Source organism: Protopterus annectens, chromosome 2.part1 (genome assembly GCF_019279795.1).
Source record: "Protopterus annectens isolate FY-2018-M chromosome 2.part1, PAN1.0, whole genome shotgun sequence".
Taxonomy (NCBI): domain Eukaryota; kingdom Metazoa; phylum Chordata; order Ceratodontiformes; family Protopteridae; genus Protopterus; species Protopterus annectens.
The window spans coordinates 1,527,784,837-1,527,803,554 of record NC_056729.1 but is presented as its reverse complement, the minus strand read 5'-3'; the positions used below and the strand labels follow the sequence as shown (position 1 = coordinate 1,527,803,554).

General features: G+C 44.9%; 1 protein-coding gene across 2 annotated transcripts in view; it reads left to right on the top strand.

The window, feature by feature from the left end:
• Nucleotides 1–18,718, top strand: part of LOC122794522 (tumor necrosis factor receptor superfamily member 14-like) — a 430,726-nt gene that overhangs the window by 238,564 nt on the left and 173,444 nt on the right. For both annotated transcript variants that reach the window (XM_044062984.1, XM_044062985.1), the window contains one exon: nucleotides 13,717–13,842. In XM_044062984.1, the coding sequence (XP_043918919.1) occupies nucleotides 13,717–13,842 (126 nt within the window). The remainder of the gene's footprint in view (nucleotides 1–13,716; nucleotides 13,843–18,718) is intronic.

Genomic DNA, 18,718 nt, shown 5'->3' with positions numbered 1-18,718 from the left:
AAACCATTTCTAAATGGATATGCCATTGCATTCATTTCTGCTATAAGCACCTTGGAAAACCTATCCCCCAGGGGATAAGACCTCACTCCACCAGGGCTACATCTACCTCTACGGCCTTTCTCAGAGGTGTCCCTACCAGGGACATCCTAGAAGCTGCTACCTGGAGTTCTGTACCTACTTTCACCAAGCATTATCATTTGCCAATTTTCTCTAAATCCAGAGCTGGCTTTGCCACTGCAGTCTTGTAGGGCCTTATAGCTGGCCCTAATGCTATCTAAAATTCCTCCTCCCAACCATAGCTTTGGGAATCTACCCAAATGTAATGACTGCAACAGTGAAACACTAAGAACATAGTACAGTTGTGTACACTTACCATAAATGTATCTGTTCGAGTGTATTCACTGTCAGTCCTGGTTATCCTCCCTCCAGCCCCCTAACGTCTTTTGGCTATACCTCTACTTTCCTTTACTATGCTTAAAATCCTTTTTGCTGTATTTGCTTTTTTATTGGAGGTATATCCTTGTACTTTTATATTTAATTGCTTCCCATTAGCAGGGCATCTGACATCTGGGGCAAGAAAAACTGATGTAATGGCGTCCGCTGCATGTTTTATACCCCTGACGACCTGACGTTATGGAAGGAAGGTACAGCAACCGACGCAGGACCCAAGACTTTGTTACAGGCCGACTGAAGGCTACCTGCGAGCAGATAACCCAAATGTAATGACTGCAACCGTGAATACACTCTAACATTTACATTTATGGAAAGTGTACACAACTGTACTTTCTTTGCACCAGTAAAGTTTTTATACTGGAGCAGCAGCAGCAGCTGTGGTTGTGTCCTTACTGGTTTTTGTTCTTATATATTTTTTTTCTTTGGACACATTTATTGGGTTGTTGGTGGTACTACTACTACTGCAATAATGGTAAAGGTATTTACCTCACAGACACAAGATACAGGGGTTCATTTCTTCCTTTGGGGTGGGAAATTGGGCTAGGTGTAAATTGGCCTGCAAGGGCAGATAGCCTAGTACTAACTTATGAACTTAGTATATATATGTATATGCACACAGCTTAAGTGGGTAGAGTTACAGACATCACATGTTAAAAACATTAGAATCAAGTAATGACACTTCAGATGTTCATCATGTTACATTGCTGCAGTCATTACACTTGGGTTGTCCTGCCATCAGGCGGTCCCGCAGTCGGCCAGAGTTCCAAAGTCTTGGTCTAGCGTCTGTTGCTGTCGCCTCCTCCCTGACATCATTGCGACAGGGGTATATAAGATGCAGCCGATGCCATTTTCTTCAGTCTTTCTTGCCGCACAGTGCCTGAAGCAGAAGCAGTTGGCAAGTGCCGGTCGGCCGACTCATGAGATTTTCATTCCGAATCCACAACCGAAGTCTTCTAAAAAAAGCTAACTACCCCGACGGGGAAACTTTTTCTTGCCTCAGACCAATGTCAGTAAAAGTTAATAACTGTATTTCTTGTGGGATGCAAATACCTCATAAGGATTTCCACTCCTATTGTATTCCATGCCTAGGCCCTGACCACGACATCACTGGTTGTCTGTTTTGTGCTAGGTTTAACAAGCGCACTATTAAACGTCAGTTTGATTTTGCCCGACATTATTTTGGTAGAAAATTCAATTACACCATGCCGTCGGAAATTCCGACTACCGAAATGCAAAAAAAGCGCAAGGACAGGCATCCGAGGCCCAAAACCTGACGACGAGGCCTCTTCTAGGCCGGTCTCCGGTTTTCAGCGAGGCGCCTACGCAGCCCCTGACAACTGCTTCCCCAGACCCTCAGACCGCATCCGACTCCCTCGTGGAGCTGGCTGGGCCTTCGGATGCACCAGGTCTTCAGCTTACCGATCCTAAACCTACATCTGGAATCGAAGTAGCTGAGCAATCCACAGTTAGAGGATCTTTTCAGACCTACCCAGTTAACCATTAAACCCTCTGTTAAGGCTAAGGCCCCCTTAAAAGCAAAGAAACAGACACAACCCTCTCCAGGACAGGCTTCCATGCCTAAGAAACAAATGCTAAAAATGACCGAGGACCTAATCACCCTGATCAGGGGGTCCCATCCCCCTCCTGATAAAAGGCCCCAGACAGGATGCAGACTATGAATCTTCTGTCCATTTCCTCAGACTCTTCCTCGGACCTAGGATATTCTTTACCCCCTTATGAGGATTCTGATGCTGAGGAATCAATTCCCTCAGCCTCTCCGCCTGAGGATTACTCCTTTGGGAGGAGACCTTTCATACCATGAGGGAGCATTTCCATTGGGAAGGTCAGGATTACTCAGAATCCAAGAAAAGGCTCAGAGACTTCCTTTTATTGCTATAGTTTTAGACTTTGTGGATGATGTGTACACTGAATCCAGTTTGAACCCTGATTACTCACCCCCAGCCCCAGTTAAACCTGACAGATATTAGAGTCCCTGACTCTCACAAATTTCTGTACAAAAGCCCTGTTGCTGACCCTGAAACTATTTCTCAGGGACCCAAAGGGATTAAGGCCTCATCAGCAAAAAACCCAGTTCCCTCTGACGGAGATTCCAGAGCTTTACACAGATGGGGAAAGAAGGTATATACGTCTGCAACTTTAGCAATAAGAGCCTTGAATTGCCAGTTTCACATGCTAAAATATCAGCATTTTTTGATGTCTCAGTTGAAACAAAATATGCTTCCAGATTCAGATCTTCCTAACTTAAAAGAAATGCAGGATTTATTGCATGCTGCTGAACAAGTGAGAAAACATACTTTGCAATGTGGGTTTGATTCCTTAGAGGCCTCCTGTAGAGCAGCAGTTACAGGCTCTGTCATTAGAAGGCATGCTTGGTTAAAAGAACATACGTTAGCAGATCATGTTAAGGTCAAATTATTAGACGCACCTTTGCAGCGGGATGTGCTGTTTGGAGTTGAGGCAGAGGAGGTATTAAAGAATATGGCGGATAAGGCAAAATCTATGCAAACGGTGAAAGATTTCTTACAGGTTCAGCCTCCTCGTTTTAGCAGAAATTGGCCAACAAAGAACTGGTCCCTTTCCAGTCACAGACAGACCTCAGAGGCAGATACAGACGTCCAAGAGGTAGAGGTCAGACACAAGGCCCTTACAGGCCTCAACAATGGGGCACACCAGGCCAGAAAGGAGAAGACCGGCCTCAACCTTATAAAAAACAGACTCAATGACTTTCCACTACAGCTGCCAAACAGTTCTCTCTTGGCAGCCCCCTTAGGAGGAAAACTGGCACTTTTCTATCACAACTGGCATCGCATCAGAAAAGACAAATAGGTTCTCAACATTGTATCTCAAGGTTACAGGTTCCATTTTCACACCCTGCCAAGGCTAAAAGGAATGCCAAATCTGCCACCAAATCAATGGGCAGAGGCTCAAAAACAAATTACAGCACTCATGGACATGAGAGCTATTCAAAAGGTACCACCACAGGAACAAGGGCAAGGATTTTACTCAAGACTCTTTCTGGTTCCCAGAAAGGACAAAGCCTGGAGACCCATTCTGGACCTTTCTACACTAAACACTTACCTGGATGTACCGAAATTCAAGATGTTGACACTACAGCAGCAGCTTCCCATGCTGGGCAAGAAAGCTTGGCTCGTGACGTTGGACCTCAGAGGCATACTTGCATGTTCCTATCAGAAAAAAACTGCAGAAGATACCTCAGATTTCTAGCTGGTCCAATGCACTATCAATTCTCTGCACTGCCCTAAAAAGTTAAGTTGCCTGGGGTACACAGTAAACGAAAAGAAATCAAAATTAGTGCCCTCACAACAGATAATATTCCTGGGTGCCAGCTTGAACACAATGGCCCAGATGGCTTATCTCACGCCAGACAAGCAAGGACAACTTACTCAATATTTTTAATTAATGGCAACAAAGACCCAACTCACTGCAAGAAAAATTCTGCAGGCCTTGGGCTACATGGCATCTTGCATCCTACTAATTCCATATGCCAGACTGCATATGAGGAAACTACAATGGTACCTAAAGAACGTATGGTCTCAACACTGACAAAGTTTGGAAACAGTTATACCACTAATTCATTGCCTACAACAGGAGTTTCGATGGTGGGCACAAGCTTGTCACCTCAACAAGGGACAGCCTTTCACTCAACCCACAGCCAGGGAAGACAGTAACAGATGCATCAGATTATGCCTGGGGAGCACACATGGCAGGGAAAATGTATCCCGGGCGAGTAGCCCACAGAGCAAAGACATCTCCACATCAATCAAAAAGAGATGCTAGCTGTACAAAATGCTGTTATAGCTTTCAAGGACCTACTGCATCCAGAACAATTACTACTAAAGACAGACAACACCTCAGTTATGTGGTACATAAGCAAGGGGGCACACACTCCTACCCCCGCTGCAGACAAGCCATGACCTTGTGGAACATGGCTGTAAACTACCAAGTTCATCTGCAAGCACAGTTCCTGCCAGGAGAGAAAAACACACTGGCAGACGACCTAAGCAGAAACATTATGGACCCCCACGAATGGGAACTGAATCCACAAATATTCAGAATAACACAAAAATGGTGGAGCCTGGACATGGATCTGTTTGCTTCCCCAAAGAACTCATAGGTTCATAGGTAGATACTAGGCTATCTGCCCTAGGGCATTTATAAGCCTAGCCAGAGTGTATTTGGCTTCCGCCTCCCTATTAGATTAGCCTACTGTGCCTCTGTAAAGTAGGTCACAGAAGGTACCCTTTTAAGATTAGTTTATTGTGCCTCTGTCTAGCAGGGACACAAAAGAGATCCCGGGGTGAATTTGCGATTTCCCATCCACGTGTCCAGATTTCGCTTGAAGAGGATCAGCGAGGGGCTATGTCTAACATGAATTGGGATTCTATTCCAGAGTGAGGGGAGCCTCTGGGAAATGAATCTGTCCCTCCAGCATGTCCTATTTATATTTGTGCTGAGGTTTAAGTCCCTGGAGCATGTAGCTCTAAGGGACTTGGATTTTTTGAGGTGGAGCATGTCCATTATTTCTGGGTTTGACATGGCTTTGTACGTCAGGCATAGATCGCCTCTGAGTAGGCGGTAAGCAACTGAGTAGAGCTGGAGTGTCTTTAGTCGAGTTGCATAGGACATCTGTTTGTAGCCCATGATCCTCTTGGTGAGGTACTTTTGGGGTCTCTCCAGTTGCTGCAGGTGTCGGGTAAGGTACATCCCAAAAGGGGCATTGTATTCAATTATGGGCCTGATGAGTGACTAGTAAAGGGGCACAATGACTTCTCTTGGTCTAGATGCGAACCCTTTCGTGATAAGGTGGGCTGTATAGAAGGTCTTTCTAACTATCTACGTTGGTCCCCAAATCTCTAATTACTTCCGTACTTAATGGATTACCACCTATGTGGTAATTTGTGGGCACCTTGTTTTCCCAAAGGGGTTGACTATGCACTTTTTAGCATTTAGCTTGAGGCCGTGGCTTTGGCACCAAGCATCCGTCTCTGTGAGACCCTTTTGGAGGATGCTTGTGTCAGCTGGAGATTCGATTATGGCCCCCAGTTTGCAGTCATCTGCGAACTTTCAGCCGTAATCCCCCCGTGTTAGCCTGAACCTCAGAGAAGTATATACCGAGCAAGAGAGGTCCCAGTACTGAGCCCTGTGGGACGCCACTTGTAACTGGTTTGGATTCGGACATGGCGCCTGCAATTCTGACCATGTGGGGTTCTATCTCTGAGCCAGTTTGCAACCCATCTTGTGATATAGGGGTTGATATTTAAGCTGGTAAGCTTATTTATGATGCCCGAGTGGGGTATTGGGTCGAAGGCTTTTGCGTGGTCCAGGTAGGCTGTGTGGACTACCTTGCCCTCATCTATGGCTTTGGTAACTGTTTCAAAGAAATCAACTAGGTTTAAGAGGCAAGATCTGCCCTTAAAGCCGAATTGGGTAGGGTCCAGTGTCTGGACGCTCCCAATGTATTTGTTTGAGTTCCATGATAATACGCTCCATAGCTTTACAGACCAGACTAGTCAGGCTTATGAGGCGATAGTTCCTGGGGTCCGTTGTGGCTCCACTTTTGTGGAGTGGGACCACTGTAGCTGTACGCCATTCTTTGGGTACATATCCTGTAGTAAGGCTAAGTTTGAACAGTGACTTAATGTGAGGGTTCAGTTCTTCTTGGAGCTCATGTAAGACACAGCGTGGGACACCGTCCGGTCCCATAGATGCTGTGTTTTTTGCTGTGGAGAGGGCAGCTTTCACCTGTGCATCTGTGATGTCAGGGAGGTTACATTCAGTTGGGATAAGCATTTGCTCCTTTGGGGGGGAAGGGGGGGGGAGAAGTTTGCGCTGAATCTGTCTGCCAGGATGTTGGCTACGTCTGTAGGTTCGGTATATTTTGTACCGTTATGCAACAATTCAGAGCATATCTGGGAGTTTCCACCCATATTCCTGACATAACTAAAAAAGGCCTTGTGATTATCTTTAGTGTCTAGGACAATTTTTCTTTCAAAACTGGCCTTTGATTTTATGAGGGATCAAAGTTTCTTGCTAATACTGATCAGAGATGCCTTCCCTTTTTGGGATTTTGCTCTGTCATGTAGTAGCTTCCTCCTTCTGTTGTATAGCTTATTTATGGCCGGGCTCCACCAGACCGGTCTCCTGTTTTTGGAGGAGTGAGTCTTGGTTTTATTTGGGATAGCACGATCCATGCATTCCTGCAGGTGCTCATAGAATGCATTTGTAAAGGATTCTGCAGATTGGGCTGTATTATCTTCTGGCCCGGGGGCTTTGAAGGATTCCACCTCAGTCTTCAGAAGTGCAAAGTTGGCTTTTGAGAAATTTACAGTGATTTCCTTGGCTGGGGTTGGGGACGGGATATGGATGTCCAGGGAAATTTGTTTATGGTCTGATCTTACCAATGAGGGGTTTACCTCTGGTGTGGAACATAGAGTCCCCGTGTTGGTGATGACCAGGTCCAATATGTTGTACCCTCTTGTTGGAGTGGTGACCAGTTGTTCCATCGAGTTAGTTTATAAATTCAAGGAACCGTTGGGTGAGGGTGTTTGGGCTTGAGTAGTTTTCCCAGTCAATGTTTGTGTAGTTGAAGTCACCCAATAACATAGTGTTTGGAGAGACCTTCATATTCTCCAGTGTTCTCGGGAATGCCAAGTGGGGTTCCTGTAATAGGGAGGGTGTTCTGTAGCAGGCTACAAACCGAAAGGCAGTTTTGCCCGCTGTTAGTTGCACATGGATGGTTTCCGATGCTTCGTGCAGAGCCATAAACTGGAGGTGTAGGTATCTTTGATGAATATAGATACTCCCTCTCCTTTTGTGCTTCGGTCCGAGTTTTGGGGCCGAAACGCATGGTATGAGTTATAACCTGGTAGTGCTGGGGTGCTCTCAGGAGCCGTGAACCAGGTTTCTGTTACTGCACAGACATCGATTTTCTCCATACTGAGGAGAGCCTCGAGTGCGTGCATCTTGAGGTTTAGACTTCTGGTAACTGCCAATTACAGAAATTCTGCACAAGGAGCTACCATCCACAAGCATGGAAAGTGGATGCCCTCTCATTCAGCTGGAAAAAAACTACAAGTATACGCTTTCCCTCCTTTAACTCTCCTCCCAAAGGTACTCATAAAAGCCAGGCAGGAAGAGCCAAAAATGATACTGATTGCACCAGACTGGCCACGCCAGCACTGGTACCCAATCTTAAAGAACTTAGCACAAGAACCACCCTGGATTTTGCCTCAAATCCCAGAGTTGCTGACACAGCACAACAATCAGATACTTCACAGCCAGCTAAAGACCTTAAACCTAGCTGCATGGAAAATTCCCTAGTCAAGCAAGCAGCACCTCTCTCCAAAGCTTTTATGGATGTCATTCTGGAGGCCAGAAGTCCTAGCACCAGGAAAGCATTCTCGGATAAATGGAAGAGATTCTGTGCCTGGAACCAAGCGCACAGCCTTGACCCTCTAGTCCCAAACATTCCTCAGATACTGCAATACTTAACTGAGATGCTGGAAAAGGGCCTCTCTTTTTCATCCATCAAGATCCATGCCTCCGCTATCTCTGCTCATTACAACACGGATCCACCAATTTTTTCTAATCCTTTGCTCAAACAATACCTCAGAGGGGCTAAAAACATAAGACTGCCCCGTAGAGCACCTACACCGACCTGAGACCTCAACTTTGTTTTGGAAAAATTAACTCTACCTCCTTTTGAGCCAGCTAACGCAGCAGAAATAAAATACATCTCTTGGAAAACTGCTCTGCTACTGGCAATTACATCAGCACGAAGAGTCTCAGAATTACAGGCACTAACGACAGTGGAGCCTTTCCTCATCTTCCACCAGGACAGGGTGTCTTTAAGAAATAACCCTACGTTTATGCCAAAGGTGATATCAAGTGTGGCTCTAAACCAAACTATTCACTTGCCAACTTTTTATCCAAAACCACAGAACAAAGGGGAGAAACTTCTGCATTCTTTGGACATTCACAGACAGTTACGCTTCTACTTGGACAAAACCAAAGCTTTCAGAAAATCTGAGCAAAGGCCAAACACCTTGCCTGATACACTAGTAATAGGTGACTCCATAGTGAGACACACTGATGTCCCACTGACCAGGCTGAACAAGGAGAAGGTGACTGTGAGCTGTCTATCGGGAGCTAGGATCCGCCACATAACACACGCACTCAGGTCACTCCAAAGCAAGTACAAATATGACTCCGTCATTGTCCATGCTGGTGTGAATGACCTGAGACGTACCTCCCTGGACTACATGAAAAGAGACAGAGGAGCTCTCAGATTATGTAGCCCAGCCTGGTATGACCCTGACCCTGAGCAGCATCTTGCCCTCACCAAGAATGATACCACAATACAAAGACAAGATGATCAGCTTTAACAATTGGCTCAAGTACTGGTGTCATTCTAAGGGGATCCAATGTCTGTCTGCCTGGGATGATATGTTGGACAAGCCATGCTGCTTCACAAGGGATGGCTTACACCTGTCACCACTGGGCTTCTGGATATTGGCTAAGGCTCCTGCCACCCCCATAGTGCCTTTTTTAGGCAAGGCTCAAAAGACAAACCCACCTCCTTAGAAATCAAAAATGGAAAACAACTAAGGGTAATGCTGCTCAACACCAGAAGTCTAAATCTCAAGATGCAGGCACTTGATGCACTCCTCAGCATGTAGAATATCGACGTCTGTGCAGTAACTGAAACCTGGTTCAAGGCTCCAGAGAGCACCCCAGCGCTACCAGGCTATACCTCATATCATGCTTTTCGGCCCCAAAACCCAGGCCGAACCACAAAGGGAGGGGGAGTGTCCATATTCATAAAGGACACCCACACCTCCAGGTTAGTAGCAACACATGAAGCACCGTACAGGTGCAACTAACCATAGGCAAAACTGCTATACAACTGGTAGCATGTTACAGACCACCCTCCCAATCTCAAGAACCCCACTCAGCCTTCCTGAAGACATTGGAGGATATGAATGTATCACAAAATACCATCATACTGGGAGACTTCAACTACCCAAACATAGATTGGGTACATTATTCTAGCCCTAATACCTTAGCCCAAAGGTTCCTGGAATTCATAAATTCAAATGCACTGAAACAACTAGTCGCCTCTCCCACTAGGGGAGATAATATACTAGACCTGATCATCACAAACATGGGGACAAAATGCTCCACACCGGAAATATACCCCTCACTAGTGAGATCTGACCACAAACTAATCACCCTGGATATACATATCCCACCTCCACCCCCAGCACAAAAGACCACAGTGAAAAACTTCTCAAAAGCAGACTTCACTCTTCTTAAGACTGAGATGGTATCCTTTAAGCCCATTGTGCCAGTGGATACCACATCCCACAATGCCGAATCCTTCATAAATGCTTTCTATGGACATCTCCAAGAATGCATGGATCATGCAATCCCAAACAAATCCAAGTCCCTCTCCACCAAATGTAAGGGGCCTGTCTGGTGGACCTCAGCCATAAACAAATTGTATAACAAAACAAGGAAGCTACTGCACGTCAGAGCGAAATCCCATGAAGGGAAGACATCTCTGATTAACATTAGCAGAATACTACGTTCTCTCATAAAAACATCCGAGGCAAACTTTGAGAGAAAAATCGCTAAGGACACTAAAGATAACCACAAAGCCTTCTTCAGCTATGTTAGAAACCTGGGCGGAAACCATCAGATATGCTCAGAGTTGGTTCACAACAACAAAAAATACACTGAACCCACAGATATTGCTAACATTTTGGCTGACAGGTTCAGTGCAAATTTCTCGACTCCTTCACCCCCAAAAGAAGAAATACTTATCCCTGCTGAATGTAATCTCCCTGTCATCTCAGATGTCCAAGTGAGAACCATCCTAAACAAAGCAAAAAAGACAGCATCAATGGGACTTGACGGTATCCTGGGGTGCGTGTTACGTGAACTCCAAGAGGAGCTAAACCCACACATAAAAATGCTATTTAACCTTAGCCTTACTTCGGGATATGTACCTGAACACTGGCGTACAGCAACAGTGGTCCCACTCCACAAGGGGGGTGCCTCTACAGACCCTCGAAACTACCGCCCCATAAGCTTGACTAGCCTGGTCTGCAAAGCTATGGAAAGAATCATTATGGAACTCATAAACGGAGACATAGGGGACCTACAGACGCTTGACCCCACCCAGTTCGGCTTTGTAAAGGGCAGATCCTGCCTTTTAAACCTGGTTGACTTTTTCGAAACTGTCACTAGAGCCATTGATGAGGGCACAGCAGTCCATACAGCATACCTGGACTTGGCTAAGGCCTTCGACACAATACCCCACTCAGGCATAATAGATAAGCTAAACAGCTTAAAAGTAAACCCTTATGTCACTAGATGGGTTGCAAACTGGCTAAAGGACAGAACCCATAAAGTTAAAATCGCTGGAGCAATGTCAGACTCAAAGCCAGTCACAAGTGGTGTCCCACAGGGATCTGTCCTGGGACCCCTCTTGTTCGGCATTTATTTCTCAGATGTTAAAGCAAACATGGGAGGGCTGTGGCTGACAAAGTTCGCAGATGACTGCAAACTAGGCACCATAGTCGATACACCAGCAGATACACACATCCTACAAAAAGGCCTCACTGAAACGGACAACTGGTGCCGTAGTCACGGCCTTAAACTAAATGCCAAAAAATGTATAGTCATCCCTTTTGGAAAAAACAAAGTATCCACAAATTATCACATAGACAGCAACCCAGTGAGTACGGAAAAAGTAATCCGAGACCTAGGGACCCAAGTAGACAGTGACCTCTCATTTGACACCCATGTTGCCAAAGTGGTTAGAAAAATATTCTACCTTGCACACCTCATCATGAAGGGTTTCACATCCAAATCCAAGGATGTCATTGTACCCGTATATTCCTCCCTCATCAGGCCCATGATGGAGTACAATGCCCCATTTGGTATGTACCTCACCCGGCACTTGCAACAGCTGGAGAGACCACAAAAGTACCTCACCAAAAGGATCAAGGGTCTCCAACATATGTCTTATTCTGCCAGACTAAAGAAACTTCAGCTCTATTCAGTAGCATACTGCCTGCTCAGAGGTGATCTCTGCCTGACGTACAAGGTCATGTCCAATCAGGATCTGATGGACATGCTCCACCTCAAAATCCAAATCCATCAGGACCACGAGAGCTAAAGACTTAAACCTCGGCACAAGTATGAATAGGACATGCTGGAGGGATAGATTCATAACCCAGAGGCTTCCCATGCTTTAGAACAGGATCCCAGTTCGTATTAGGCAGAGCCCCTCACTGACCCTCTTCAAGAGTCATCTCGATGAGTGGATGGGAGATCGTAAGTTTACCCCAGGGGTCACATCTGTGTCACTGCTAGACAGGGGCACAGTAAACTAATTCTATTATATAAGGGGACCTTCACTGTGTCACTACTAGACAGAGGCACAGTATTCTAGATTTATTCTGTACATTTTTGTACCATTTCATGGGGTGGCAAAAGCCACATCACTATGTCTAGGCTTACAAATGCCCCAGGGCAGATAGCCTAGTACTATACTATGAAACTATGGTAGCATACGCTGCAGGAGCACAGGGAAAAGCCATTTCAAAGCAGACTGTTTCAAAATGGATAGGACACTGTATACGTTTCTGCTATACCCACCATGGGAAACCTATACCTAGCAGAATTAGATCTCACTCCACCAGGGCAACAGCCACTTCAACTGCCTACCTCAGAGGAGTACCTACCGAGGATATTTTGGAAGCAGCAACATGGAGATCTGTGCATACCTTCACCAAACATTACCATTTGCCTTTATACTCCAAATCCAGAGCTGGCTTCGCCACTGCAGTGCCTTATAGCCACCTCTAATGCCTTGTAGATCCAGCCTCCCTACCTCAGCTTTGGGATTCCACCAAAGTGTAATGACTGCAGCAGTGTAACACGATGAACATAGTACAGTTTTGTACCTACCATAAATGTAGATGTTCGAGTGTTGACACTGCTGCAGTCCAGGTTACCGTCCCTCCTTCCCCTCTTACTTTCTGGTACTTACCTAAGGCATCTAACCTTTATTACCTATGGGGAGTATTTACTGGTAACTAAAATGGTTGTTTGATTTTTTTTTTTGTATTGTTTACTAGCAATTTGAATTGCCTACCTATTTGGGGGCACCTGACATCTGGGGCAAAAAAAACTGAAGATAATGGCATCGGCTGCATCTTGTATACCCCCTGTCGCAATGACGTCAGGGAGGAGGCGACAGCAACTGACGCTGGACCAAGACTTTGGAACTCTGGCCAACTGCGGGGACCGCCTGACGGCAGGATAACCCAAGTGTAATGACTGCAGCAGTGTCAACACACAAAAATCTACATTTATGGTAGGTACAAAACTGTACTTTCTGGTGCACCGTCATCATCGCAGAAGCATATGTGTTTAAAAGAAACCCTTCTTGAAGAAACTATTGTGGATAAGGCTTTTTCAGCTATAGGTTGCTTGAATCTGGGCCTGAAGAGTTTACGTCATCCTGGCTGTTCTAAGCCTGTAATTCTGATCCCCGAGTGAGAGATTTCTTTTGGCTATAGCTTTATGTGACTCAATGGATAGTAGGTGGGAAATAGTGACATAGTTTTAACTGAGAAATTTTGCAGTGATTTGATGATAACATTGTTTTAGCATTGTGATTTGGGTTGTGGATGAAAAGGGTTTTGTATCAGCCTGCCCACATACTTGGTTACCAAACTAAAATAAACTATGATTTTTAGTACACTTCCATTTTGTTTTTATTTGCATCTATATAAAAAGTTAATGTAGGAAGGGTACTGTTGGAGTGCTCATACAAGAATTGTTTTTATAGTTTTGTTTAAGTTTTGCTATTTTACCAGCATTACAATTCATGAGACTGCAAACCTGCCTTTTATTGTTTTGAAACTTTATTGGTTGGTTAATTTGTTGTTTGGTGTTAATTGTTACCATTTGTTGCAGTAACATTTCACTGTGATCACCATCCTAGTAGACTTTTTGTATTGCTGGAACCCAGTTAGTGGAGTATGACAGTGGTCATCCGAGTAGCTCATTTTATTTGCAGTCCTACACTCAGATATCTCTATTTTAAAATTCTAGATTTGTGGTTTGCAACCCTCTTTGAGTTTAATGGTAGCCGGAAAGTTATTTGTTTGCTGTGTGTACCTCATCATATTTTTTTTTTTTAAGGTGACAGGGTTAATCAGCACTGTGATGATAAAACGGGCACGTCTTGCATCCCTTGCACTCAAGGCACTTACATGGATCATCCTAACGGACTAACAGAGTGCTTCAAATGTCAGCTTTGTGACCTGGGTAAGAATTCTCAGCTGTTAAATGCACTGCATTGTATATTTTAACTGCTCTCCCGCCTCTAAATTAGAGCTACATAGTTCTGAGAAGAACTTTAATGTTGTATGTAGCCTTGTGTTACCTCATCATTAACCAAGTCTCCCTTACCCTCAGAGGAGTGTTGGCAGGTGCCTCATGACGTGGATGTCAAGGAATGAAAGAATGATTGGATGTGTTTTACCACACACCTTACCAACCATGAAATTAATGATTGATGAAGGGAGTTAGAAACCTGCAATGAAACATTACCATTTACTTGTCCTTTTTTATGATCTGCTGGAAGTCTGGGAAAATGCATTTAGTTGGTTTACTTTTAGTAATGCTGGGTGGAGATGAATGTAGAACTCTTCTGTTTGAGTGAGGCTGAATTCCTGACCTTTGCCATTTTTAAGGCAGATGTGACTGCTGTAATTGATATTGTTGCCTGTTTCCACTTGATATGAATATCAAGATTTTTGTAAATGTAGAGTGACCACTGTTAGTAATTAGCTTGTTTAAGAAAAGTATGGCCCTGCAGCTTCCCACGGAAGTAAGCCTTGGCTATAATAATCTACTCAAGTAAAAGCCCACCACCAGTTTGTTTGTCTCTTTCGGCTTTTCCAAGTTAGGGGTCGCCACAGTGGAACTCTGGTCCGCTAATGATTGTTAGTGGATTTTTACGTACCGGGTTACCAGCCCTGATGCACAACCTTCAACGAAGGCATGCCCCATTCACGTATGCCTCCACACAGAAGACGCTCTAGCTGAGAATCGAACGGGACAACATCTTGCTATGAGGCGACAAAGCTACCGCAGCACAAAGTCCACCACCAGTGTGCTTAGTAATTTCCCTAAGTGAGTCACTATCATGGCACTGCAGCAAACCTTGACCAAGTTATTGGAGTCCCCTTCACCGTTTTGCCACCTTCACCACCATGCTTCCATAGTATTTGAATGGCTGCACTTGAGCAGACTGATTGCCTCCAGTTTCAGGTATAGTGTTGTGTTCATACTTCTGCAAGTCCCTGTGTTCTGTTGGTGTTTGTCATCCTGCCTCAGCTTAGTCAGCCTGTGCGCGCACACATACTGCATACATTTGATGCCTGAATATTTTCATCCATGAAATAACTGCTGCTGTTGATTCACAGAATCATGGGTGGTACTCCTTGCTTGTATTCCAGGGGACCATTCAGAAGCTTGGTCGAATCTCTTAGTTGTACCCCTAAGCACCATCTGGCTAAGTGACTTGCTCAAAGTCACACAGTAGTTAAATTAGGACTGAAGGAATCAAGCCCTGTACCTTAGGAACTTCAGCTCACAGCCTTAATCCTCTGTGCCACCTGCTAGACTGATCGAGTTACTTTGGACTGCCTGTTTTAATGTTGATAAGCAGTTGAGGATTACAGTATGGGCAAGGATGTTGGGGTCTTAGCTACTGTCTGTTTTCCTTGTAGTCTGTTTTCTTTGTAGCCTTGTGAGGTACCTGTAAGACTATCTTTCTTGAATCACTGTTGAGTCATAACCATACTGGGCCTTGGACACAGACATCCCCGTTTGTCTGGTCTAACTTCCAGAGCTAAGAACTCTTCTCCTTAAGCATTGCAAGAGCTGTTCCCCTAAGATGTCAGGATGCTCCTTTTGAAAGGCTGGTGTCTTCCTATGTCATATCAGAAATTGATATAGTTCAGTGTGTTTACTTTGTATTGCAGAGATGAGTAAAGTGAGTGAATTCCCAGTGTGGTTTCGTCTGCTTCTGGAGCCAGATAAGTGCCAGTTCCTTTGGTTACTATGTACTGTTAATTTTAGGAATGCCAGCTTTATGCCTTGTGTGAAAATGGCCAGGTGCATCTGTGATCTGCAGATTTCCAGTAAGGATTGCCACAGTTGTACAATGTCCAGGAGTACTCAGTCTTTCAGGGATTTATGCAAATAATTATCTGAATTGGGGAATACTCCATGCTGCCGTGTGTGTGTGGGTGGGTGGGGGGGGGGCTTAGTTTGCTATGATATTTGTTGGGGTCATCTTTGTCCTCAGACTTCCCTATAAAAAAGAAACACAAAGTGAAGGCAGATAGGGAAGTGGGAGATGAAGATCAGGCATCGAAAATCTCTGGTCAGCCAGAAATGTAATTTCTGTTGTGTTTTCACAGCCCCTGGACTGAACACCTACTCATCCACAGTCCTCTGACATTGCAAGTCTGACCTCACTATAGTTTAATAAAGCGTGTCCATTCAGCTTACTTGAAATGTGGGCTTTAGCCAAGGTCATCTACCCTGCAAGTAGAAGTCCACTATCAACATGCCAAGAGCCCCCCCCCCCATTAAATTACAAGATATTTCTATATTCCACTGAGTCTTCTCTTTTCACAAAAATTTAGACAAGCAGGTGACATCAACTGTTCCTCTCTGTACCCTTTATAGTTACTTAGAATTAGACTTTTCTAATACCTAGTGTAGACTGTATCCTACCATGGTTAGTAGTCTTTCTCTTTCCTTTACCTCATCTGAGGTAATCTACGTAACCCTCAGTCGGCCCGAATACCAGAGACTTAGTATTTCTGCGTCGGATGCTGTTGCTTCTTCCATGACATCAGGTCGTCAGCAGTATAAAAACAGGCAGCCGATGCCATTACATCAGTCTTTCTTGCCGAGGAGGAGCCCGAAGCAGTTAGCAAGTGCCAGTCAGCTGCTATCTGAAATTTTCGTTTTTAGGTTGATAATCCTGAAGTCTTCTAAAGGTAAGTACCCCGTTGGGAATCCTTTTTTCTTGCTCTAACCGATGTCAGAAAAAGTTAACAATTGTCTTGCCTGTGGAAAGCAAATACCTCACAGAGATTTTCATTCTTACTGCGTCACCTGTTTAGGCCCATACTACGACATCCCTCGCTGTCGGTTTTGTGCCTTGTTTAACTCCCAAACTGTTCGTTGTCTGGCTATCTTTGTTGCTAAATTCTTCCGCTCTCTATCTCCAAATTCTGAAATGGCTTCGGTAAGCTATCAAACTACTAATCTTTCCTAAAAAACGTAAGGATAAAGACAGAGAGACCACATGGGTCCAAAACTGCCGATGACCCTTCCGTTAAGCTAGTTGCAGTCTGCCGGTACTCTGTGAGGCACGCAGACCCTGATGCCCGCTTCTATGGATTCTGCAGGCCTCTGCTGAGACTCATTCGGAGTCCGGTATGCCGCAAGATGCTTCTTCGACTGTGGAACCAGCAGATGTCTACCTTAGATGGGTCCGGAGCTGCTGTGCAGGCACCGGCTTCTGAGGGAGTTTTTCGTCCTACCGATGTTCGAATCAAACAGACTTCATTTTTAGCCAAAACTACCGAGTTTCTTAGGCCCAGAGTACGCACTAACCTTACACTTAGAAAACCGACCAAAATGCATGCTCGGGCACCCATGCCACAAAAACAAATGCTTAGAATGGCTGAAGACTTTATTACACTAATTAGGGGAAACCAGCCTTCCCCTGCTAAGCGACAAAGAATCCAGTTTCCTTCAGATTCTACAAGCCAGGAGTCCGATGACACTGACATTTCTGTTCATCAGGGCATGCCCTTCTCCTCCTATGAGGATTCAGATGCAGAAGAATCCATTCCCTCTGCCTCCCCTTCAGAGGTTTTTTTCTTTTGGTCAAACCTTTCCATTGGGAATGCCAAGACTATCCTCGATCCAAAAAGAGACTCGGAGAATATTTAGAGTTGCCTCAGCACAGGCGTGTAGGTATACCCCCTGTCCTGGATGTTGTGGATGATGATTTCATGGAATCCGGTCTTACTCAAGGCACTTTACCTCTGACTCCTAGGAAACCAGACAGGTACTACAGTAGCTGATTCCCACAAGTTCCTTTTCAAGAATCCTACTGCTGATCCAGAGATCATTTCCCAGGGACCTAAAGGTATTAAGGCTACTACAGCCAAACATCCTACCCCTTCGGAGAAGGATTCCAGAGCTTTAGACTGATGAGGTAAGAAGGTATATACCTCTGCAATTCTTGCTGTCAGGGCATTGAATTGCCAGTTTCACATGCTGAAATACCAGCAACATATTATGGAGCTAATTAAACAAAAAATAGTAATGTTTCCAGATTGTGCTCAAAAATAAAGATTTCAAGAGCTTATGCACTCTGCAAACCAAGTTAGTAAGCATACTTTGCAGTGTGGCTTTGATGCCCTAGAGGCATCTTGCAGAGCAGCAGTCACTGGCTCTGTACTAAGAAGACATGCCTGGCTGAAGGAGCAGACCTTGCCAGATCATGTCAAATCTAAATTACTAGACACTCCTTTAAATAAGGACCGTTTGGCACCAAAGCAGAAGTTCTTAAAAAATGGAAGAAAAAGCTAAATCTATGCCAACTGTTAAAGAATTCCTACAAGTGCAACCACCTAGATTCAGTAGGCATTGCCCTTCAAAACACTGATCCTTTCCAGCCCCTTCCAGGCCTTCCCAAACAAGACCCAGGGGAAACGGACCACCCAGACTACAGTCTCAGGGTATGCAGAGATCTAAGCAATGGAGTGCCCCCACCCTAAAGCAGGGAGTGGTAAGCCACCTCCTTATGGAAAAAGTTCACAATAACGTCTCAACTATACTTCCCGGCCCTGCCCAATTGCTTGTGCCCCTAGGAGGAAAACTTGCCCTTCATGCAAAAAACTGCATGTCCATCGCTCAGGACCGATGGGTCCTCAACATTGTATCCCAGGGGTACAAATTTTATTTCCATTCACTGCCAATCACAAGCGGGTTTCCAGACCTTCCTCCAAACCAGTGGGCAGAGGCTCAAGACCAAGTACTTTCCCTGCTCAGTATCGGAGCTATTTCAGCTTTTTCCAGTAGAACAGAGGGGGTCAAGGTTTCT